The sequence below is a fragment of the Pogoniulus pusillus genome, chromosome 1 (genome assembly GCF_015220805.1).
Source record: "Pogoniulus pusillus isolate bPogPus1 chromosome 1, bPogPus1.pri, whole genome shotgun sequence".
Lineage (NCBI taxonomy): Eukaryota > Metazoa > Chordata > Aves > Piciformes > Lybiidae > Pogoniulus > Pogoniulus pusillus.
In genome coordinates this window covers 13388925-13415258 of record NC_087264.1, presented here as the reverse complement: position 1 = coordinate 13415258, position 26334 = coordinate 13388925, and the positions used below count along the sequence as shown (strand labels likewise).

At 43.5% G+C, this 26334-nt stretch overlaps 1 protein-coding gene across 7 annotated transcripts in view; it reads left to right on the top strand.

Annotated features, from left to right (window-relative positions):
- Positions 1-26334, top strand: part of EVL (Enah/Vasp-like) — a 173949-nt gene that overhangs the window by 101747 nt on the left and 45868 nt on the right. For all 7 annotated transcript variants that reach the window (XM_064175648.1, XM_064175737.1, XM_064175895.1 and 4 more), the window contains exon 3: positions 8528-8705. In XM_064175648.1, coding sequence (XP_064031718.1) covers positions 8528-8705 — 178 coding nt within the window. The remainder of the gene's footprint in view (positions 1-8527; positions 8706-26334) is intronic.

The following is a 26334-nucleotide window of genomic DNA, read 5'->3' as shown; positions in this document are numbered from 1 at the left end:
GGCATGGCTTATGAGGAGAGGCTGAGTAACCTGGGGCTTTTTAGTCTGGAGAAGAGAGGACTGAGAGGGGATTTAATAAATGTTTATAAACACCTGAGGGCTGGCCAGGAGGTGGGGGGACAGGCTCTGCTCACTTGCCCCTGTGCTAGGACAAGGAGCAATGGGTGTAAGCTGCAGCAAAAGAGGTGCCACCTCAACACAAGGAGGAACTTTACTGTAAGGGTCCCAGAACACTGGAACAGGCTCCCCAGAGAGGTCGTGGAGTCTCCTTCTCTGGAGACTTTCAAGGCATATCTGGATGTGTTCCTCTGTGATCTGTATGGTGCTGCTCTGGCAGGGGAGTTGGACTTGATGATCTCTTTGGGTCCCTTCCAACCCCTAACATCCTGTGATCCTGTGACTTTGCTTCACTGCCTATATACACAGTCATTTTGAATAAGGAGAAGGAGAATAGAAGTAGGAGGGTGGAGATTTAAATTTTAAAAGCTTCTGCCGTAACCTTTATCCTTCTCAACAGAGCAAAGGCAATGTATTAGTATAATTCCATTTCAAAACTAGAAAATATGTTAGAAAACAAACAAAATACAGCAGTTTCTTAGCTGCAAAACTTAGTAATGCTTCCTAACAGGCTGCACTGGCTGTTTATTTTACATAGCCACCAGGTGTATGTAAATGGTTTTCATGTGACTGCAATCTGGCATGGGTCTGAATAGTTGATGTAAAACAAGTAGAGGTCATAAAGTCCACGTATATATAAGAGAGGCTATGTACAAGAGGTCTGTCTTAACTGGAGTGCACAATTGAAAGAATAGAATATGTTAAACAGTCAACTCTTGAGCTGTACATTAAACATGTTTTGCATTAACTGTAACATTGTGTTTGCTTGCAAATGTTCCTACTTACAAACCCTATGAGGAGAGCCTGAGGGAGCTGGGGTTGTTTAGCCTGGAGAAGAGGAGGCTCAGGCATGACCTCATTGCTGTCTACAACTACCTGAAGGGAGGTTATAGCCAGGTGGGGGTTGGTCTCTTCTCCCAGACAACCAGCAAGAGAACAAGGGGACACAGTCTCAAGTTGTGCCAGGGGAAGGTCTAGGCTGGATGTTAGGAGGAAGTTGTTGGCAGAGAGAGTGATTGGCATTGGAATGGGCTGCCCAAGAAGGTGGTGGAGTCACCATCCCTGGAGGTGTTGAAGAAAAGCCTGGCTGAGGCACTTGGTGCCATGGTCTAGTTGACTGGCTAGGGCTGGGTGCTAGGTTGGCCTGGATGATCTTGGAGGTCTCTTCCAACCTGGTTGATTCTATTCTATTCTCTTCTACTTACAAGGAGTCTACAAGCCATCTAAAAATCATCTCAGTTCAGCAGGAAACAAGAATGAAAAAGGTGTTTTTCTAGACTTTAAAGACTGAAAGTCCTCCCTCAAACAAACGAAAAAGTACCTTAGTCACTTAAATCGCTCTAAAAGAGAATATTCATCTTAAATATGATTAGAAAAACACAATAAATTGAAGACAGCATAGCAGAATGGTATTAAAAGGAACATTCTGAAAGTCTCAAGACTCAGGATTTAATCTATTTTTTTATGTCTCACATGGTATCATGAGCTTGTTGGGCTTGCTATGCATTTGTATTTAATGAAAAAAAAAGAAATGGATTTCTGTTAAAATCATTTTCTTTACAAGCTATTTCGTGCTTGTTCTAGGTTGTGCTAAATCACACTGGAAGTAAGGTTTTAGTAGAAGCTGTTACTTTGCCAAGAAAGCTATATTTTTCTGAAAAAGACCAATCTTCAGCTAAGATGTGATTTGGCATATAATGAATCTAATGAAGCCACACAGGGTCAAGGAAACAGTTCAAAATACACAACACAACAATACCACAGAAGAGCAATTTAAATGTTATTGTATGCTGTTTGCCAAGGCATAGAATAGAATAACCATAGGATCAACCAGGTTGGAAGAGACTTCCAAGATCATCCAGCCCAACCTATCACCCAGCCCTATCCAATCAAATAGACCTCCTTGTTGTCTTTTTGACATCTCACCTCAGATCTCCAGATTTATCATGTGAGATATACATGGGTTGATCTGGTTATTTCTGAAGGGAGGGAAAGAGGGAGGGGGAAGGGGCAATTGGGTTGGAAGCCCTCCTGGGGACTGTTTCTGGGAGGGGTAGTGTGTTTCTGTATTACTGTTAACTTGTATATAACTGTATATATTTGTGTATATAGAATCATAGAATCAACCAGGTTGAAAGAGACCTCCAAGATCATCCAGGCCAACCTAGCACCCAGCCCTATCCAGTCAACTAGACCATGGCACTAAGTGCCTCATCCAGGCTTTTCTTCCACACCTCCAGAGGTGGTGACTCCACCACCTCCCTGGGCAGCCCATTCCAATGGCAAATCACTCTCTATGGCAACAACTTCTTAACATCCATCCTATACCTCCCCCAGCACAACTGGAGACTGTGTTCTTCTGTTGCTGGTTGCCTGGCAGAGGATACTCCATGACTTCACCCCTTTTGATTTTTGTTGGTTTATATTATACCTCTAACCCCTTTCTTTAATTTTTCATCCTCTTCCTTTATTTCATGTATTTCCTTCTGTAAACTTATAGTTTTGGCTTTATCTAGCTGCCTTTTTTGTTTTCTTGCTCTTATTTGGGGCATGTGTTAAGAATTTGAAGTACTGACTTCTCGTTCTGCTTACCTTATCTGTGTTTATCTGTTTCACTGGCTGATGGTGTGTAAAACATTCACCACAAAGACGTAGGGTTTTTAGAGTGGCAGGAACTTGAGCAGCATTCTCACCACCAGGAAGTGGTCACCTAACTTCTTGTTCTCCTTATGTGTCTGGCTGACGTGCTCATCGTGTGCTTGTGTGCAGCAGCAGCAGTGCCAGCGGTGCATGAATTCCACTTTCTGCTCTGCACAGACATGCATATTTGCATAGACTCATGCTGCCATGAGCAGTAATCTTCAAAAAACCAGAAGACTGTTGATGCTTTGAAGTAGCCAGAGAGGCCAGAACTGTTTTGAAGCTAAGGCCAGAACAGTATTGCAATCACTCAATATCATAAGCTTTGATGTTTCCTTGCAGCCTTTGTTTTCTTGAAGCCCAATACTTGCAAGCAAACGATTTATTCCCATGTTCCAACTTGCCAGATGCTCTTGTAACCTAGTCTGCTGTAAAGGTGGAGTGTATTTGTGATGGTTTGGGAGTTACCCACGCCCCTACACTTAAGAAAATCACCCAGACTAGACTCAGCTGTATGGAAGTTAAAGAATGAAGCTATATTTACAGCTAGGTGGGGGTTGGTCTCTTCTGCCAGGCAACCAGCAAAAGAAGAACACAGTCTCAAGTTGTGCTGGGGGAGGTATAGGATGGATGTTAAGAAGTTGTTGCCATAGAGAGTGATTTGCCATTGGAATGGGCTGCCCAGGGAGGTGGTGGAGTCACCACCCCTGGAGGTGTGGAAGAAAAGCCTGGATGAGGCACTTAGTGCCATGGTCTAATTGATTGGATAGGGCTGGGTGCTAGGTTGGCCTGGATGATCTTGGAGGTCTCTTTCAACCTGGTTGATTCTATGATTCTATATACACAAATATATACAGTTATATACAAGTTAAAAGTAATACAGAAACACACTACCCTTCCCAGAAACAGTCCCCAGGAGGGCTCCCAACCCAATTGCCTCTTTCCCTCCCTTCAGAAATAACCAGATCAACCCATGTATATCTCACGTGATAAATCTGGAGATCTGAGGTGAGATGTCAAAAAGACCTGAAGGATGTTAGAGGAAAAAGAGTTAGGTAGATTAGAGAGTTAAGGCAGAGACAGCCACAGAAACCAGACTGCCAGAAAGAGGGCACAGCCAGAAGTGAGAGCTGAGCAGTGTGTGAGAAGTGACCGTCGTATCTATATTTTGACTAGCTGCATTTCTCAGCAGAAGAATGGATGATACACAGTACACATTGTTGTCTTATTTCTTCTCACAGCTAAGGATTTACTTTCTCTTGGTAAAACATTTCAGTTAGCCTCAAACCAACACAGTATTAGCTTCAGTCACCGTGCAAGAAGTTTACAAAGCTAAAAAACTACAAGAGTCCATCTTTTTGGTTTATCTGACAAGCAGTAGCTCCCCAGCTCTAGGCTTTGGAACCAAATCAACTCAGAGTTTAAATATAATGACTTTACAGCAAGTGATTTCAGCTCAGCATGATCTCAGCACCAAAAGGCATGTGCTACATAAATAGATGGAGAGGGGGGTACAAGTCAAAAGTGAATCACATCTCCTGAGGGTTTGATGTATTGATGTGGCTGAGAAGTGAATGTAAAAATAGGGCCCTGGGGAAGGTGGGACATTTTGCCTTTGAGCCTAAGCCAAAACTGGAGTGAGGACAACATTCTTGGGATGCAAAGTAAGCCACATTTTTTGAAAAGTAAAGAACCAATTAATCACCACTGTAACTTACTAGAAGGTGGTCAGGTTTGGGCCTGTTTACAGAAATAAATAATCTGACCTCAGCTGTAGCAGTTTTTAGTTGCTGTGCTCCCTGATTTAGCAGTGGTATGAGTGCTCTCCATGCGGGAAGTCTGAGCACTGACAATGTGCCAGTCTGTTACCCAAGCTTGTAACAAACTTCTGAGCCCTTTCATACTCTGGAGAAAAAAACAGATGTCTTGTGACGGCTGAATAAGAAGGGTATGTGCGGTAAGACTTGTGTGGGAGCTCTTCTCATGATCTTGTCTGTAGTTACACCTCAGATGTGGTCCTGAGGCTACCTCAATCCCTTCTAGCCTGTGAGTCTTGTCAATTACCACCACATCACTGCTGATAACATATAACTCATCAGCCTACAGAATACAGTCAGACAGAAGGGCTTTTTGGTTTTGAGCTTTTTAACGAATCACAAATTCCCCTGCCTGCCCCAGAATTCCTACACTTAAACTAAGTTGAAAACATGAAGGGGAATACCACACAGAAGTGAATCAAATTGGGGTTTTTTTACATTATAGTGACGAGAGTATTGAACGGTGACTTCGTGTTAATATTATGCACAACAGATCTGTGTAACTCCTTGTTATATGAGATAACTGAAATGCAGAATTTAATGTGGTTCAAAATACCACAGACATTTATATCAGTGACAATAATATTTTGTTTTGGGATAAAAATTACTAACAGGAGTTGGGAAGAAAAACACAAGCACAAAACCTCTCATGTTTCAGCTTTTAAGACAAACTGTGTGAAGAGTTAAAGGAAGAACTGTTGGTGGACAAATCCATTACTTGTTTCAGCAAGAAACATGTGTTATAGACTAGAGCTGAAGATTAAAAGATGAGCTGTTGGTCTGTTCAGCATGGTAGATATTATCTTAGTGACATATGAAGCCTAAGAGTAAAGATCCCTTTGAAACATCTGTAAAAAAGCCCCTATACCCCAAGAGTAAGACTTCTTTATTTCAGTTCTTGCTGTGAAGTACTTTGTTATCATGGTGTTCCTTGCAGAATCTCAACAGCATCTGTACCAGATACCTGTGTGTGCTCATTCTTAACAAAAACAGAAGAACACATCCTCTTTTTTTCCCCTTTGTCTAATTCTAAAGTGTGAGCTGAAGGAGATAAGTGAAACTCTATTTCCTCTTTCGTTTTCCACTTTGAAGCTGTGTTGTGTAAGCATTCTGATGATTGATGAAGGTCAACATTTAAATTCTTTATTTAACTGGAAGGATCAAACCCTCAGATTTTGTGAGTTCCTTGAGTTGATGTTCTAGGAGAGCAAATTTGATTTCTGTTAAATGGTTCTTGGCACAGGTTACTACACTGTGCAAGTACACTAACTCTCAGGTGCTTTTTTGACTTTAATAGTGCTTTCCTTTGAAACAGAAGATTCCTTCAGTAGGTGAGAAATATTCACTTTGTAAAGGCTGGTAGAAGCTTTCCAAAGGCTGGTAGAGTCTTTCCAAACATTTCCTTGAAGATGATGGCTGGGCTCTCCTTTGGTTAAGTTACGTAGAAGTGGTCAGAAAACCTAAATAGGTAGCTGGTAAAGCTGTTTGATTGGTTCTCTAGGTTAGTCTATACTAGATGCTTCAGAGACCATGAGTGTGAGTAACGTTGGTGCAGGCATTCCCAGTGCTCAGTGGCAGAATGGGAGTGGTCACCATTTTTCAAGAGAAAAGGGCAAAGTGGTCAGCTGTAGGAGTGAGTTCACATCTTTGCTGCCATAGAAGCAATGTGATTTGCACATTGGTCTGGTTGGTGTGGGTGGGTTCTTGCGCAGCGTGCTGGCAGCATTGTTCCCATTTTCAGGAAACCAATTCTTGTGAGCCTGTGTACTAAACATAGGCTGCCTTGCATCTCCATTAGGATCACAGGATTTTCTATGGAAAGAGGCAAAAAATAAGTGTAGGTCTGACCAGCTTTGCTGTCTGTGCATCTCTGGAGCTCTGTTGGCCAGTGGGATAGGGTGAGTATAGCCTGCCCTTTGATCAATAGAGCTACTTGGGATTGTTTGTCATGTCTTATCCAGTGCTGCAGTTTCTCCCTATGGCTTTAGCAGGGTGAGCCATAGGTATGGTGTATATATCTTTCTCATGATGGTTTTAGTGTTTAAGCTATCATAAAGTATTGAAACTGTGCCCAGAGGGGGACACCCATATGTGAGAGCATTCCCTGGTCCTGAAGAACTCACTGGAACACTACTCCTGCATACCATTGCCCAGCCAACCTAATTTGCAGTGAGCCATCCAAACTAGTTTGATGGAGGATTTTCCATTGATTGTCTTTCAGTGAGGACCAGAAGTTATGGGATTGTTCTGGCTTTTGGTAAAACTGCAGCCAAAATATGTCCACTTGTAGAGACAATCCCCAGTATTCAAACACAGGTTTACTCTGTTTGAATATAGAATTTCCCTGCTCATACTTTTAATTTTCTCTGTGCCCTGCTGTTCTGTTCTGTTCCTGACTTGTGTGGACTGATGAAGAGGGAGCTTCCATTTCCTACTTCTCTATTTTCAGCTGCACTGTGCCTGTTTATGAGGATAATTATGGTCCCTTCTGTAGGCAGGTTGTTAATCATAGAATCATAGAATCAACCAGGTTGGAAGAGACCTCCAAGATCATCCAGTCCAACCTAGCACCCAGCCCTAGCCAGTCAAGTAGACCATGGCACTAAGTGCCTCATCCAGGCTTTTCTTGAAGATCTCCAGGGACAGTGCCTCCACCACCTCCCTGGGCAGCCCATTCCAATGGGAAATCACTCTCTCTGGGAAGAACTTCCTCCTAATATCCAGCCTGTACCTACCCCAGCACAACTTGAGACTGTGTCCCCTTGTTCTATTGCTGGTTGCCTGGGAGAAGCAGTTTCTTAATTGTTTCTTAAATTCACATGACAATGGAGTGTTAGTCCACAGATAGGTATCTCAGGGGTGCTGTCTCTGTCACAGGTCCTTCTGGCTTATTAATGGTGCTGCAAACACTCCTGCCTTTCCATCTTCACCTAGAGCAGCTTGTGCTTTTAGTGTTGGATGTTTCTGGTCAGATCTCAGGTGTACTGTGTAGCTGGGTGTCCCCACATTTCCTGCCCAAGGACAAATAAGGTATTGTATTTAGCAGATCAAAACATACAGAAACACTCTGCTGCTGCAGTCACCCCATACCTGGGATTTATAGCATGTACAGCAGGGGAGGAGGTGGGAGAGGAAGTATTTGCTGGTCTGGTTTTGTCATTGCCCATCTGATTCTAGAGAAAAGAACTTTCTCGGCATAAGAAGCTAGCGGTAATGGGTCACACAGGAAGAGAAAAGCAAAGCTGATGCAACGTTTGCACGTATCTGTTGTAGGGCAGGTATAGTGCCAAGAGTTCTGTCTAACTCATTTTCTGACTATTGGTGCATGATCCCCCAAAAGATGGCAACAGCTGCCTGCACTGGCTCCTCTCATCTGTCTGCACGTTTTGCACAGCTTCAGAAAACACAAGCAGGTAATGGATCTTTACCCCTAGGCTCCTGGTTGTGGCCAGGAGGAGATTGCTCTCTTCTCTCAGGTGGCCAGCACCAGAACGAGAGGACACAGCCTCAGGCTGCGCCAGGGGAAATTTAGGCTCGAGGTGAAGAGAAAGTTCTTCACTGAGAGAGTCATTGGACACTGGAATGGGCTGCCCGGGGAGGTGGTGGAGTCACCGTCCCTGGGGCAGTTCAAGGCAAGGTTGGACGTGGCACTTGGTGCCATGGTCTAGCCTTGAGCTCTGTGGTAAAGGGTTGGATGTGATGATCTGTGAGGTCTCTTCCAACCCTGATGATACTGTGATACTGTGTGATACTGTGAAATGAGCTTCTGTAAATCTCACCCTCAGATGTAGGTCTTCTCTCATCAAAGCACACACTGCCTTACTGGACAGCCTTGTGGGCCCTGCTGAATGAATTGCCTTTATCAATGTAATTAAGTTTTACCAAAGGATTGGGGTTTATGCCCCTGAAAACAGAACTATTTTTAATCTCCGTGCCTCTCTTTCAAATCACAGGTAGTGATTAATTACTCAATTGTGAAAGGACTGAAGTACAATCAAGCAACACCTACCTTTCATCAATGGCGCGATGCACGGCAGGTCTATGGCTTGAATTTTGCAAGCAAAGAAGAGGCTACCACATTCTCCAATGCAATGCTGTTTGCTCTGAATATCATGAACTCACAAGATGGAGGTAAATTAGAAGCTACTCTGCTCTTTAGTAGTCTGTGACATTTTGCAGTGTTTGTTATTAGTCAGCTAGTGCAGATGTCGTTATAAAACAAATGATGTTAAAAAGTGTTTATCTCTAGTAGACAGCCTTTAGATCAGCATTTGCTGTGCTATGAACTGTACATTTTTATCAGGGGGTTTTCTTGAGGTGTCTTAACTTGGTGCCACATCCAGTTGGCAGCCAGTCACTAGTGGTATTCCCCAAGGATCAGTGCTGGGCCCAGTCCTGTTTGATGTCTTTATTGATTATCTTGACAAGGAGATTGAGTTCATCATCAGTAAGTTTGCAGATGACACCAAGTTAGGAGCAAGTGTCAATCTGTTGGAGGGTAGGAGAGCCCTGCAGAGGGACCTTGCCAGGCTGGATGGGTGGGCAGAGGCCAATGGGATGAGATTTAACAAGGCCAAGTGCAAGGTTCAACATTTTGGCTGCAACAACTCCAAGCAGTGCTACAGGCTGGGGAGAGAGTGGCTGGAGAGCAGCCAGGCAGAAAGTACTGGTACTGGGGATACTGGTAGATAGTAGGCTGATGATGAGCCAGCAGTGTGCCCAAGGTGGCCAAGAGAGCCAATGGTATCCTGGCCTGCATCAGGAACAGTGTGGCCAGTAGGATGAGGGAGCTTATTCTTCCCCCATACTCAACACTGGTCAGGCCACACCTTGAGTGCTGTGTCCAGTTCGGGGCTCCTCAATTCAAGAGAGATGTTGGGATACTGGAACGTGTCCAGAGAAGGGTGACGAAGCTGGTGAGAGGTGTGGAACACAAACCCTATGAGGAGAGGCTGAGGGAGCTGCGGTTGTTTAGCCTGGAGAAGAGGAGGCTCAGAGGTGACCTCATTGCTGTCTACAACTACCTGAAGGGAGGTTGTAGACAGGAAGGGGTTGGTCTCTTCTCCCAGGCAACCAGGAACAGAAGAAGAGGACACAGTCTCAAGTTGTGCCAGGGGAAGTATAGGCTGGATGTTAGGAGGAAGTTCTTGCCAGAGAGAGTGATTGGCATTGGAATGGGCTGCCCAGGGAGGTGGTGGAGTCACCATTCCTGGAGGTGTTCAGGAAAAGCCTGTATAAGGCACCTAGTGCCATAATCTAGCTGACTGAATAGGACTGGCTGATCTTGGAGGTCTCTTCCAACCTGCTTGAGTCTATGATTCTCTGATTCTTGTGATAGGAAATCAATGGTTATTTGGGAAAGCCTCAAGGGACGAGTAAACCCGCAGATTTATGTGGATCTATACATGCATTACATCATAGGTAGGATGGCATAAAGGGACTTTAAACAGAAGCTAGAGTAGAGTTAGCAGTATTTTATGAGGTAGGCCACCTGTGTGCTGGGTGTCAACTACAGCTGTATGCTCTTATGGGCTGGCTTTCAAAAAGAGGAGTGTGTGGCATCTTGGTGATTTCATGGGGTGAACTGCAAACGCTTGTACTCTGGACTTTGACTGATGCTATTCCTAAGTACTGTATTGACTGCAGTTGAAGTTTGTGGTGAAGTTTACTGTTCTGTGAAATCGTGGTTGCACTATCTTGATGAGGGCCCAAAATAAAGTCCCAGTTTCTAAATGGAATACAGATCTTGATCTGCAGTACCTGAGTACTGCCCTCAGAGATCTCTGACCTCTCTGCAGCTCATGGACTGGAAACAGAAAGCACTCCTGGTGTGGTGTTTTTTGTCTCCACAAAATATGCACCACAGCCCTTGTTTTCCTCTTGAGAACACAGTGAGCCAGAGTTTACATCACTTGCTGCCATCCAGGTTTCACTGCAGTGTTACCTGGTAAGGCAGTAGCTCTGGAGGAGATGTTGTCTCTTGACAATTTTTAGTATATGAATTTTACCAATACTTAGCAGTCCTAAACTCATGCAAATTTGAAGAGTACAGATCTGTTTGGCCACTCATCTGTGCTCAGCCCTTTTTAGACCGTTGGTTAGACTCCAGAATTTGGGTACTTTGACTGTGGTTTTAATGTAGTGTGATTGGTTTAATGTCTGTGATGGGTCTGCCTTTCTTCTGAAAGTTGTTGATTTGGGTTTTGTTTTGTTTTCATCTGACTCCTCCCATCAAAGGCAGGATTTTGAGGTTGTTTGAGGGTGATACCTTGTGGAAACACAAGTCTCAAGATGAGAATTTATTGCTCTTAGGCTAAACTGAAAGAAAGCATCTTAAGGTAGGTTCTTATGTTAGCTACTTCTAGCAAAGAACAGGTGGTTTTAAGAAAGTATTTTTGATCACTTAAAAAAATGCTTAGGTTGCTGAGAAGTTTATGAAAACAGTGATTTGCATTTTGGGGAGGTATTATTTTATTCATTTACTTACCACACCTTGAGTGCTGTGTCCAGTTCTGGGCCCCTCAATTCAAGAGAGATGTTGAGGTGCTGGAAAGTGTCCAGAGAAGGGCAACAAAGCTGGTGAGGGGCCTGGAACACAAACCCTGTGAGGAGAGGCTGAGGCAGCTGGGGGTGTTTAGCCTAGAGAAGAGGAGGCTCAGGCATGACCTCATTGCTGTCTACAACTACCTGAAGGGAGGTTGTAGCCAGGTGGGGGTTGGTCTCTTCTCCCAGGCAACCAGGAACAGAACAAGGGGACATAGTCTCAAGTTGTGCCAGGGGAAGTATAGGCTGGATGTTAGTGGGAAGCTCTTGCCAGAGAGAGTGATTTGCCATTGGAATGGGCTGCCCCAGGTGGTGGAGGCACCGTCCCTGGAGGTGTTGAAGAAAACACTGGTTGAGGCACTTAGTGCCGTGGTCTAGTTGACTGGCTAGGGCTGGGTGCTAGGTTGGCCTGGATGATCTTGGAGGTCTCTTCCAACCTGGTTGATTCTATGATTCTTAAGCTGTTGTGGGCATGAATTACTGCAAACAGGAATTGACATGAGTATGCATATCCATATATCTCTTCAGGCACAGCCACTGCCTGCATTCTTCATCCATTCTCCTGCCTGTGTGCTCCATTAATGTTTGCTTTTTCATAGAGAAAAATCATTAAGGATAAATTTATTTATTGGATCTATGCATCCATGTATTAAAATTGCTCGCAGGATTATGCAGATGGATGAAGGCCTTCAGGAATGCATTTGTAGGTACTGTGAAATGCATAGCTGATACAGAGTCTGGCTTCCATGACTGCTTCTCCCATCGCTCTACCACCCACTTTCATACACTAAAATTAATTGTGGTAGACTACCAGTGGAAACCTGAGACTACATCATATCTTCAGCAGACTTTGAGTCAGGCTACTGCAACATTTGGGCAAATAAGTACTCTGGCTTGTAAAGTTGTGGGGGTTTTTGAATGGTGCATTAAGCTGAATTAGGTTTAAAAAAAAACCAAAAAACTATAGCAGTCCATGTTCTGGGGGGTTAGAAATAATTTTAAAGACATACTGACTTTGAAATGAATGAGTCACTTCAAATGAATACACATTTATGAACTGGTATTGAGAATTCTTGTACTGCCCCACTTTTTAATGAAAGAGACTACAATACCTGAGATCGTTTGCTGCCCATGCTGATCAATCTGTGTTGATTGCATGGGCCACTAGTGAAAACTAAACCAAGTGCTCCACAAATGCCGACAGTTAAATGGGCTGAATCACATTCTACTCCCAGGCTGTGTTAATCAAGATCATCCTTGGGGAGACATTCTTCCCAGGAATCTTGATATCCCAGTTTGAGAAAGCTAGGAGAGAAGCCACAGTCTAAACTTGCTGCCTTGCTGTATTTCTGCATCAGATGAACTCATAGTTTTATCAACAGAGAGGGGTGGTTATCTTATGCATGACTCAGTTCTAGGTACTGTGGTGTGAGCCTGCCCCAGTGCACGTCCTCAGGGTGGGGTGAAGCAAGTCTTGCAGTGCAGGACACGTACATAGCCCAGTCTTGAGCTCTGGAAGAAAGCTAATGATCCTGTTAGCAGTAATCTGAAATAAGATAAGACTAAAAAAAATAATAATACAGATGTGTGCCATCCTTCCTCTAGAGGCTGACAGTTGCCTCACTGAATCATGATTGTTGACCTGCCATCTTGTTTATATGCCTAATTACTTTGATTTCCTTGTATGTTTCTTTAACCTCCTCTTCTTTATGACAAAAAATGAAGAGCTGGTTCTCAGCCAGCCTGCAAAATGAGAACAAATAATAACACTAACTTGCTCATTACCAATCTCTTGCTCGCACTTCTTTAATGATATCATTTAATAAGATCATTAGAGTGACAAATTAGTCCCCATTAAATTGCTTTTCTTTCATGATTGTCCACTTTGTGAAGCTAGATGTTTTACTGGCATAGGTTACCTGATGCAAGGAGTGTCACCAGCTTACCTTGTCACCTACTGCCAAGTTTCAATGGGGAGAGAGCATCGCTCCTTCTTGTCCAGAGATACTCACCATTATTTGTCAACAGTCTTGACTGACTGGGGAGGTCCCAGTTGATTGGTGGCTGGTAGATGTGACACCCAGCTACAAGAATGGCTGGAAGGGGACTACAGGCCTGTCAGTCTGACCGTAGTGCCAGGAAAGATTATGGAGCAGGTCATCCTGAGTGCCGTCACACGGCACTTACAAGACAACCAGTCAGTGTGTGGCATACGTTCTCTCCTGGTTAGATGTTCTAAGTATTTGCAAGGTTTCTGTCAGTGCAGGGTATGTGTGAAGATTATGGTGCACTGTTTTTTTTGTTTAATATAGAATTTTGCAATGTTCTATTCAGTTCATGTTTTTGTTAGAATTTTTTCCAGCTAGTCCCATGTCGCTTGATATTTCAGTGGCACTGAAGTGCTGGGAAAGCCAGTCAGCTGCATTCATCTTCTACAAGGCAGTGACTGTTTTATGTGGTAATATTGCCCCAAGACTTCCCAGCACCACAGAGGACACAGTGTGGGAAGACAAAAGAGTGCATCTTCATTACAGTACTGAATAATATATAAAATAACTCATCAATAATGGAGGGAGACCTACCACAGAATACAATGCTCACTTGCAGCCAGCTGGTTCCAAAACTATGCTAATGTAAAGAGATCCATGCCCCATGCAAGACACTCCATCTACTGCTCTGCAGACTCATTTCCCATGCTATCAAGTGTGCTGCTGCAGGTTATAAACCACTAATACAGTGTATTCATTGTAGTTTAGTGCACTTTTAAGTGCGCTAATAACATCTAAAGACTCTTGTAACCTCATTGTGTGTAGACATTGCAGGACTGCAGGCACACCATTGTGCTGCAGGTCTTATAACCAGATCATCCCAGAAGTGGCTCCTTCTTTATAATCACAGTATCACCAAGGTTGGAAGAGACCTCATAGATCATCAAATCCAACCCTTTACCACAGAGCTCAAGGCTAGACCATGGCACCAAGTGCCACGTCCAACCTTGCCTTGAACTGCCCCAGGGACGGTGACTCCACCACCTCCCCGGGCAGCCCATTCCAGTGTCCAATGACTCTCTCAGTGAAGAACTTTCTCCTCACCTCGAGCCTAAGTTTCCCCTGGGCTGTGTCCTCTTGTTCTGGTGCTGGCCAAATTCTCTATGCAGGCATAGAGAATTTGTAAATGACCGACTTTTAAACCTAATAGTGCAAATATGATCCATGTGGTCAGGCACCTCATGCTAGCCAAAACAGCACCTCACAGGCAGTGGTTGATTGAATGTATGTTAAAAATACCAAAAGGCTTTTTCTTCTTAAAAATCAAAGCTTTCCTAGGGGAATAAGTCTTTCCCTTGTAACACTTTTCAAAAGCACTAGAGAAAGGTTTAGAGAGATAAGTTTCACAGTTTTTCCAGCATCATGCTTGCTCCAGTTTCAATATAAACTGTAGTCACCCAGAAATGCTCTGAGGGCAGTTTCTGATCTAACTTGCTGTACTTTGTAAGTCAATGAAGAGGGAGGGAAAATTCAAGTAAAATGAGATTTTTCCTTTCATCTACTGTATTACTTTATTACTGGAACTGTTCCAGAAAAATCTATCTGACATAAATAATCTTTTAGTAAATTGTTATATAATATAGAAATAAATGCCTTCCTTTGCAAACTGGACAAAGATTAACTGTCACTCAGCAAGCTAGGCATGAGTTTATTTTCTTGAGCAACCAGGGAAGACCAATACCACACCATGTGTTCAGCAAATCCTATCTCTGCCTGACCCTTTGTGAGCAGGAGTCCCTTATGATCCCAAATGGAAAACATCTTCTCAGGCTGTAGTAGCATTCATTTCTTACTCTCAGGGCTCTTTCCTACTATACTGATGGGGATGAAAATCCTCATACAAACCCATAGCTTGTGTTTCCACAACAACAATTTTTTTGCAAGCTTCCCCTGCTTGCAGAATTGCTGAATTACCTCTTCTCAAGTTAACTTGGGTTTCCTGAGATGGATATATGACATTTCTAAGAACCTGGGTGCACTTCATAAGTTGAGTTCACATTGAAAGAAACACATTTAAAACCATAAATCAAAGAAGGAGGTCCAGCAAAAAGAAGCAATAAGTAAAACTGGTAAATCTTCCATTTTAGCTTGGCTCCAGCTGACTGGAGCACAGGAGGTGAATTCTTTCATTCATGAATAGATAAACTGGGACTGCAGACTCCTTTCTGTGTTGTAAGTGTAAATATCATTGCTATTATACATCTGTCAGGAAGTATCAAACTGTTATTTGATTATTCTGCTCTATAGAAGTAGGCATCATTTTTTGCAATTTAGTTTTTCAGTCCCCTAGATGGTAGAGATCCATGGCAGAAAGTCTTTCAGGGCAGTGAAGTGCTCTCCCAGTGTTATGCTAATAAAAATCCATGGCATGTTGCTTGTGTGTGTCTTAGCCACTTTTCTGCAGGACTCTATTATATCCTTGCTTAGAGCAGCAGAAGTGCCAGAGCTGCTATTGCACATCTAGAGCAACAAAAGGTGTCTCTGTTCTTTGAAGAGCATAACAAATCTAACAATACTTGAGTCTCTCACTGATGTTATTGCTGTGCTCAGTTCTTCTCTGCTAAATGGAAACCACTTGAAGAAGGAAACTGTTTGGGGAGAAAATCGTTGAGAGATTTAAGAGATACTTACTCACATTGAAAGCAAAGTGAGTTCCCTAGCACCATTGCCCTCAAACCCTTGTGCATGGCCCTCAAACTGGTGCAAACCAGCAAAGTTCCCAGAGCTCAGCACTTGGAGACACAACATGGGGATTTTTTTACTATACTATGGGAGGTGGCAGAAGAATGCTAATAGCTTAGGGGAAACCAAAATCATCAACATTTAAGAAGTCCAGTAATTCATGTGCAAGTAGTGTAGGCCAGAGTTAGGCCAGTGTTCATTTGTAGGCCATTTCTAGGCTGTTTACTTGCTGAATGTACCTCTTCATCTGGTGACAGCTCCTTTTGGGGTGTTAGTTTGGACTGTACTTACATCATGCCCTCTGTCAAGCCACAGCTGTGAGTGGAGCTCAGCGTCGAGCCACAGAAGTGTAAAAGCAGCCTTGCCCCACCAGATGCTGTTACACAGAAGTAGCTCCATGTCACATTCTCTCTCCTCTGTTTGCTCTCCTCTACTCAGGGACATGGCAAGAGAAACAGTACCTGCCATGAGCCTCGGCCAGCAGTGCACTGTGGGCAGCCTCTGTGTGCAGCTCCTCATATGGGTGATAGTGGGCTCTGTCCTGACTCTGTCCCTTGGTCTCTGCAGGTAGTAAAAAAGTGCTGGACTTGCACCCCAATCTGCCACATGAAAGCATAGGCTGGATGTTAGGAGGAAGTTCTTGCCAGAGAGAGTGATTTGCCATTGGAATGGGCTGCCCAGGGAGGTGGTGGAGTCACTGTCCCTGGAGGTGTTCAAGAAAAAACTGGATGAGGCACTTAGTGCCATGGTCTAGTTGCCTGGCTAGGGCTGGGTGCTAAGTTGGACTGGATGATCTTGGAGGTCTCTTCCAACCTGGTTGATTCTATGATTACTTTCTGCATAAGCCATTGCCCCTTGTTATATCACTACTCATCCTTCTAAACAGTTCTTCCCCAGCCTTCCTGTGGGAGCCTGTCCTGAGGCTGCCCTGAGCCCCCTCAGATCAATGACCAGGCAGTGTGATGAGATAGATTATAGTTACACAGGCCCAGATTTTCAAAGACTGCTAATTACTGATAGGAACTCCTAATCTGATTCAGCCAAACCAGACTGGTTTTTGCAGTGATGCTGTGGTCCTCTTTATTTTTTGAAAAGTAAGCTATAGAAACTTCCAAGAGATTGTGTGGAAAGTGACATCTCCACCTTTCTATTGCATTGCCAGGTATGCAAGCATCCTTAGGAGAGGAATGCATGTTGTTTTGTTTTTTAGTCATCCTGCAGAAATTATGCCCTCTGATAATGATGTCAGATTCTAGTGTTAGCCCCATACTTTACCTCACAATTACTTATTTTGTACTGTTCATGGGTACCCCTTGCTATTTGTTGGGCTCTAGCTGACTGATATCAATGATTAACTTGAGATGAGATACACAAATGCATAGGGATTAAGACAGATTTGGGTTATTAGTTGCTGAGCTGGCGAGAAACTTTGTGGTTTTCATTTAGTAGACTCTGGATTACCAGCTAAGACCCAGATCTTTTAATAGTTTGTTGTTACACAGTAATTCATGCACTCCCCTAGCTGTGAGCCACCTCTCGCGTGTCATTACTCACACAAGTAATAATTGCATGACCTCAATCTCCCCTTGTGGTCATCCTGTGGCATCTACAGTGCAGGATTTTGTACCTGAGCTGGCTGTGTGATCAGAAAACAGCAGCAGATGTTCCTAGGACAGTCACATATTTGAGATGTCTCTACCAAGCACCTCTAGGCAAAATTCTGACTGTTTTTCCTCTCTTTCTCTCTCACTGACTGTAAAGGACCCTAAGAACCCACTCCAGATCCTGTCAATTTTGCTATGATCCTCTCACCAACTTTCTGATTAATGGATTAATTATTTGTAACTGTGTTGTAATTAATTATTAACTACAATAATAATTAAATGATTGGTTTAATAATATTACATTAGGGACCTGGAAACTAATGCATGTAAGCTGTATTTTCAGTGGTTCTACATGCATTGCTTCTACATGGATTTCTCCGGGGCAGTTAGTGAGAATTCACTTTGTTTTGTGAATATGAGTGTTCACATGAGCAATGTACATATCAGATGATTACCTCTTCTCCAGCTGCCTGAGCTCTGGTGGTCTTTTTGCACATAAATGTTTTGAGTTTTATACCAGAAGTGAATTTGGGGAGAAGTTCACACATGCATAGATAGGAGTCAGGAATAGATTACTGGGCTGAGAGGATTTTTCACATGTAATCGAAATAAAACTGATACCAATTTGAATTTAGTTTATAAATTCTGCTTTCATTATGTGTCTTTGCTCACTGTGTGGACCACAGTCACTAAAAATGTGTTCACAATGTTTAGGACCAGAGCACTGAGCAGAGACAGTCAGTGGTGCAGCTGAGGAGGTAGGGCACAGCTCTGCAGCCATCTCCAATGCAATGCTCAGCTAAAGAGAAAATCTGCTGCTTAATTCCAACCACTGAGTCAATCACCATATGCTGCTGCCAGCAAAGCATGTAGAGCAGCTTCTGCTGCTAGCTAGTAATCCCCTTGGAGCTCACACAAAGTCTATTAATTGCCTTCTTAGATGACTTCATGCAGTCGTCCAGCATCTTATCTTCACCAGGTCAGGGACCTGAAAGCTCTAGATTGTGTGCCACTCTGCAAGCAGAATCTCAGAACCTTATGGCAATGGCTGTTGTAATTTCTCCAGTTAATCCTAATGAAGCAGTACAGCTGAAAGTGGAATTCATTTAGCTGAACTTCAGCCACATAAATGCTAGGGATCTAGTCTACGATAACCACGTAGTTTCCACTCCGCAGAGTGAGAACTCACTTCAAGGTGATGATGAGTGCGGATGTAGCCCTGTGCTGCTGGCTGGTGGCTCAACAAGCTGCACAGGTCCTGTGACACAGCAGGGAGTGAACCACGACTGTGATAAAATGGAACTGTCTCGGGCTGTTGTGCAGTTTAGGAAGGAAGTAATCAGCTAGTCGGTGATTTTAGTTCACAAAGAGCCTCGCCTTTGCCCTCCTACGTGCTCAGCTGCACAGCCGAGGAGAGGGCAGCCTGATTCAGGTGCATTTTAAATCTGCTCCGATTCGAATGGTGAAAAAGCCAGACTGTGCAAAGAAATCACCATCAATCTGACTTGCATGGGTTGCTTTATCTGTTGGGCTTGGTTAGTATTCCCAAGCACTCTATCGAAAACATCAGTTTAATTCCATTTTCCCTGCTGCTGGCTTCCAGGGACTCCCTCTGGTGGTTAGTGCAGCCGTGAAGAATGCTGTGTGCATCTTCGTCTGTGCAGTACAGCACCGTCTTAGAGGCAGATAATGCGGACATAGCACTATGAGGGAGAAAGATAAAGAGGAAGTTAAGCCCATTGCATTCCCTAAATGGAAGGAAACTAATAGTAATTACTTACTGTACCGATTGTGCTGTATTTTGATGCAAGCCTATCCTCTCTGCTAAGGGAGTGAATTCTTAAAGCCCGTTTCTCGTGAAAGTTTTGTGTGAAAGACTCATCTTGTCTCACTGGATTGCACTGAGGTGACAGTTTTGTGCCTAAGAAGTTTAAGGCTGGTCCCTTAGCTCTCAGTTCTGATTGGTGAGATCCAAGGGTTGTATGGTGGATGACAGCAAGATTTTCTTTGCTGGCACAAGTACGTACTCACCACTTGCAGTTTCACTCAGACCTAAATGTGTGAGGAATCATCCTTCCCTATGTGTCTGCAAAACAGGGCTTCATTTCTTTGCTTGACTCTGAAGCAGGGAACAGACTTAGTGTAACTGCTGCAGCTACACACTGCAGTGTGGTTTAGCCAAATGCTTCTTAATGCTCTGAGAAGACACCTGTGACCATCAAATGGAAGATGTTGGCTAGAAGCTAGTCCTTATATATGGGCCATAGAGCTACTATTTCACAGATGGTAGGACTGATACCCATTGAGTGAGACTTCAGTTCACTGTGCTCAGTTTACTGTAACTGCAGGCTTAACCTCTTGCCATGCTACTTTGGTGCTTTTCATTCCCATCTCCAGGGTGTTCCTCCTGAGTCCCTTCTAAGTCTTCCTTTCTTATGTCTGTCTCACTTCCTTCTTTATGAAGACAGCAGAAAAAAATAACATTTCCATAGATAAGAATGTGTACTAGTACCTTTCCTGAAGCCACAACAAGTTCCAATAGCTTGTCCCCCTGGTCTGAAGGTAAGCACTGCATGCTCTGATCCACCACTGCTCCTAGTCTGAAGGTCCAATAAAAGAGGGGAATATGCACAGATAGAGGCATCCGTGAAGGAACTCTTTCTGTACTAATGACATCCCATCTCAGCAATATGATTAACCAAATTTGGTACTTTGCAAGACCAGGTACGAAGGTTATGGGAAAGGTAAGTTCTCTTTCAATTCTGTGTAGGAAGATTATTAATTTGAGGTCAGTGATTATTACAGAGGCAAGATGTACCACAGTCAGACAACAGATACATAGAGGATTATATTTTAATGCCTAATCAATGGATCTATCACTCTTTTACAGTGAGGACATGGTTTTACTCAAAAGACCATGCATAATTCAATATATGGAAGTCTATATTCTGATTTTATGCAAGACTCAGAGAATATGAGCCAAGAGAACTATGGATTTAATTCTTCCTGGTTTCTAGTGGTGTTCTGCAAGCTGGCAGAATGCTGCTGTGAGGAACTTGGGAGGCAGCTGGCTTAAAGGTACTTTCCAAAAACATGCCCCCTGTATCAGCTGCAGGAGTTGAACAGAAGGCAGAGCTGTAAAACTGTCACGCATGGAGGCGCTGAGCTTCTAAAGTACTGACCAGGAGACAGCACAAGAGAGACGATTCCGATGTGTTATGTAAAGCAGAAACTGTAGAATCAGTTATTTGTATGGGTGACTATGAGCTATGATTTATCAGCTTCAAATATTCTCTTGTATACTGATGTCTAAACAAATTAATGTAAATACTGGGAGAAGAGTAGGGCCTCTTGATCCCACATTCAAATCTTGTTTCTCTTGAAAGAGTGTGAAAGATAGGAATGGGTGAGGTGGGAGGAAGCCAACCACAATGACATTAGAGAATAATGTTGATATATTCAGAAGTGCTCCAGCAAGCTATGGTAAACTGTTACCAAATCTCTTGTTCCTGGGCACTGCAGGTAAGCCTCTTGCTCCAGGTTTGCTCAAACTTTGGTCTTCTGTACTCAGAGAATTAAAATGGTAAGTTTGGACTCCTGATTTTGAGCTAAAACTTGCAAGTGGAACTGGGTAATAAACTTGGCAGGCTACAATGCCCCTAATTACAGTTCTGGGAAAGAGCAGATCAGAACACACACACAGAGTTGTCTGTGTGACTTCTCTTGGTGCTGTTGCTGTAGCCATTGCAACACAAAAGTCAATATTCGGTGTGATACATGTCAGCTGGGGTTATAGAATCATAGAAAAGTTGAAGTTGGAAAAGACCTTTAAGATTATTGAGTCCAACCATTGACCTAACACCACCGCAGCCATTAAACTGTGTCCCGGAGTGTCACATCTACATATGACCAACACTCATCTCACTACAACCTCCTTTCACATAGTTGTAGAGAGCAATTAAGTCCCATCTCAACCTCCTCATTTCTAGATTAAACAAACCCAGTTCCCTCAGTTGCTCCTTGTAAGACATGTTCTCAAGACACTTCACCAGCTTTGTTGTCCTTCTCTGGACCCACTCCAGCACCTCAATGCCCTTCTTGTGGTGAGGGGCCCAAAACTGAGCACAGTATTTGAGATGCAGCCTCAGCAGTGCTGAGTACAGGGTCACAGTCACTTCCCTACTCCTGCTGTCCACAGTATTCCTGATACAGGTCAGAATGCTGTTGGCCTTCTTGGCCACGTGAGCACACTGGTTCATGTTCAGCTGATTGTCAACCAGGACCCCCAGGTCTTTTTCTGCCAGGAAGCTTTCCAGCCTGTAGTGTCGCATTGAGTTGTTGTGACCCAAATGCAGGATCTGGTACCTGGCCTAGTTCAACCTGATACAACTGCCCTTGACCCATTGATCCAGCCTGTGCAGATCCTTCTGAAGAGCCTTCTTACCACTGAGCAGATCAACACTCCCACCCAGTTTGGTGATATCTGCAAACTTACTGAATATACATTCAGACACCTCATCCAGATTGTTGATAAAGGTATGAAAGAGAACTGGCCCAGATACTGAGCCCTGGGGAACACCACTTGTGACTGACCACCAGATGGAATTATCCATGTTCTCTACTACTTTTTGGGCTGGGCAGTCCAGCCAGTTTTTACCCAGCAAACTGTCCTAGGAGGACACTGTGGGAGACAGTGTCAAAGGCTTTAGTGAAGTCCACATAAACAATATCCACAGTCTTTTCTTCATCTGTTAAGCAGGTCAGCTGCTTATAGAGGGAGATCAGGTTCATCAAGCAGGACCTCCCCTTCATTAACCTGTGCTGACTGTTGCCCTGCACATGCCACATAACTGCACTCAAGCTCCATGACCTTCCTTGGCACCAAGGTCAGACTGGCAGGTCTGTAGTTCCCTGAGCTCTCCTTCCAACCCTTCTTGTAGAAGGGAAGCACAATTGCTCATGTGTATGTCTAATAATGCTACTTGTCTAGGAGGAAGAACAACTCCTTATTGACTGAGGACTACCTTAGGGGTTTTTTTACACCTTTAAAAATAAGTACATGGTCAGAAGTCATTGGGATTATCACTTCCTCTGAATGCTTGAACTCTAAAAGTGAATTGTTTTTGTGAAGAATTGGTACATTTTCTGCAGTGTGGCAGAGCAGGAAGCAGGACTGCAGCTACCCACCTGCCAGTCTGGTGCTTTGTTGTTGGGAGCAGCAGGTCATTCAGAAGGCTGAATCCATTTGAATATGGATTGTCCTAACACTGAATGGATGTTCAATTCTAAAGCCTTTTAGTTTATGGAATATATGCTTTTAGTTCTTCTAACATAGCATAAGCAACCAGTATTGGCAGCCACAAAAGAAATGAATCTGCACATTTGGATCTGAGTGCTTAAGTTCCCCTGTCTTATTTACAAACACATGTATTTCAGTTTCATTTCTCAAAATGCTTTGCCAGCAAATCTTACAGGATCTTTGCTAAATGCAAAAGAAAACACTCTGAATCAGCAAAACAGCAAGGCTGAAAAGAAAGAGCCTTTCTGTGTCCTCCAGAGCCTGCCAAATCACAAACTGCTGATGATAACTAACAAAGGTGGCACATCTAATGCAAAGGCTGGCAAGAGTCAGGAAAGGGAGGGAGAGATGGATGGATGAGGCACTTAGTGCCATGGTCTAGTTGATTGGATAGGGCTGGGTGCTAGGTTGGACTGGATGATCTTGGAGGTCTCTTCCAACCTGGTTGATTCTATGATTCTATGATGGATGGATGGATGGATGGATGGATGGATGGATAGATAGATAGATAGATAGATAGATAGATAGATAGATAGACAGATAGATAGACAGATAGATAGACAGATAGATAGATAGATAGATAGATAGATAGATAGATAGATAGATAGATAGATAGATAGATAGATGGATGACAAAGCCAAAGGATAGTGGCAGCAGATATTCTTCTCCATGCAACACTCTGGAGACAAGTGGCTGAAGTGTGTGGACAGGTTTCTGAATCTGTAGTGGAGGCAGGAGACACCGGGTAAAAGCTTGGTCCCTGTAGAGTCAGCAGCAAGACTTCTAACTCAGATAAATGAGGAATTCACTCCCAGTTTGTGAAAGAAAGAAATGTTTGAGAAGTGTAACAGAGGTGAGGATCCAAAGGGAAGCATGCTCTATACTCTCTGTTGATTGTTTCATTCCTCATCTTTCTGACTTTTCTAATCACTCTAAACTAATATTTAGACTTCAGGGCTAAAGCTTGAACAATAAACAGAGATAAATCACTCTTTAGGAGAACTGGCTTTTGGTTCTTTCTTTTTTTTTTTTTTTTTTACTATCAGTTGTAATATTCCTGTAAAGCCAGAATAACAGCATTTTTTGTACTGTTACTGTAATGATTTCCCTACAGAGAAGATTGCCTCTAGGCGGCTTTTCATTATTTCATCAGCCTGAGAATGCAACCCACAACTCTCTTCTTTTTGCATATCAGAGTTTACTGGCATGGCCAGAATTTGGCCAGCTGGGGTTGTGTTCTATATGTCTCTCATCTTAGGTGACATTATTTTGCAGTTAGATCTTTCAACACCACCATGATTTTAAATAATGTCTTCCCTGGCACTGCTAATGGTGCAGAAAGTTATGGGCAGCCAGCCACTGAGATGAGCTGTTAGAGCTGGGGGCAGGGTCAGGCTGGTCAGCAAGTCTTAATACACAGGGAGACTGTTTTTGCAGTGATACATTGAGAAACCATTGCTAAAACCTCAACAGTGCAGTGAAGTGTTTGTAGTTATGCTGCAAAGGTCAGCAGCTACATGTTAGGCACATCAGTGGGGGCTGAGCATGCAGGTGCTGCTCTGAAGTCTGTTTTATAGGCAGGTTTTCTCATGCATGTCACTGCCACAGCTTGTATTCATTCTAGTTTCTCTTTGGCTTGTGAAGTTAAATTGCAGCTACAGCAGCAAACAAACTGTGTGTTTCTTCTGGATCATTCTCCCATCAGGTCTGGAGAACTCGCTGAGATATCTAGAGCAGGCATAAGGTGGATGCTTAAGTCACCATTTCATCCACACAGGGAAAAATCTTTTCAAGGATTCTCAAGACTCCTTTCAATCATAGAATCAACCAGGTTGGAAGAGACCTCCAAGATCATCCAGTCCAACCTAGCACCCAGCTCTATCCAATCAACTAGACCATTGCTGTCTGCAACTACCTGAAGGGAGGCTGTAGCCAGGTGGGGGTTGTTCTCTTCTGCCAGGCAACCAGCAGCAGAACAAGGGGACACAGTCTCAAGTTGTGCCAGGGGAGGTCTAGGCTGGATGTTAGGAGGAAGTTGTTGGCAGAGAGAGTGATTTGGCATTGGAATGGGCTGCCCAGGGAGGTGGTGGAGGCACCGTCCCTGGAGGTGTTCAAGAAAAGACTGGACAAGACACTTAGCATCATGGTCTAGTTGACTGGCTAGGGCTGGGGGATAGGTTGGACTGGATGATGTTGGAGGTCTCTTCCAACCTGGTTGATTCTATGATTCTATGATTCTATGATAGAGACAGGAATTTTGCTATGGTTGCAAAAGCAGCACAGCCACTCCCAGTGGGAAGGCTCCTTTTCTTCAGGTTTCACCGGGCCATCCTCAGTGTATTTTGTGTATGTGTCTGTCTCACAGATCAAGGCTCAGGACATTGCAAGGCTCAGAGTTTGGCAGTGCTCCTTCTGATCTGGCCAGTGGGAGATCTTGTCTGACAAGAGTGCTGCCAGAGGGTGTCTCTGGCTCACAAATGAAAATCTCTTTATTAGGAGATCAAGACTTACTTACCTAGATTAAGATCTGTCTGGGACAGAGAGTAACGCTGTGCATATATTTGTCAGCACCTAACAAACAGAATAACAGGTTGGAAAAGACCTTTGAGATCATTGAGTCCAGCCTATCATCTAATACCTTCTAATTAACTAAACCATGGTACTAAGTGCCTGATCCAGTCTCCTCTTAAACACCTCCAGAGACACCTCTAACGTGTCATCAACAGTAGCCCACAAGTAAAATATCTACTAATATGGATAACAAAGTTAATTTACATTTTTTTCTCATAAATTTGCCAAAACTACTGGCCTCATGTAAATTAGCCATACATATGTGTTAAAAATCTGGGTTTATTCAGTAGCATGATATCATTATTTATAGGAGAAAATATGAAAACTGAAATTCCTTAGGGAAACATTTTCTGCTGCAGTTGCTGCTCAGTGTGAGGCTCTGGTTTGTCTAATTCATGATGATGTGTAGATGAAACTACAAGACAAGAAATACACAAATATAGATCTAATATTAGTTACCTTTCTTGTTCATGCATGCTTTAGCAAAATAATAGAATAGAATAGAATCAACCAGGTTGGAAGAGACCTCCAAGATCATCCAGTCCAACCTATCCCCCAGCCCTATCCAGTCAACTGGACCATGGCACCGAGTGGTCTTGGTACAGTAAGATTTCAGATTATTTTTGTGTGTCCCTAATCAAATATTTATGGTTGTATTGTCACTTACAGTATGTTCTCTCTACTAAAGAAAGGTTTCTGAATCCTGCTTTGAGGTAAACGCAGAAAATAAGGGCATATGTTCATGCCAAACCTGCATAGAGTCATAGAATCAACCAGGTTGGAAGAGACCTCCAGTCCATCCTAGCACCCAGCCCTATCCAGTCAACTAGACCAGGGCAGTGAGTGCCTCATCCAGGCTTTTCTTGAACACCTCCAGGGATGGTGCCTCCTGATGTTAGGAGGAAGTTCTTCCCAGAGAAAGTGATTGGCATTGGAATGGGCTGCCCAGGGAGGTGGTGGAGTCACCATCCATGGAGATGTGCAGGAAGTGCCTGGGTGAGGCACTTAGTGCC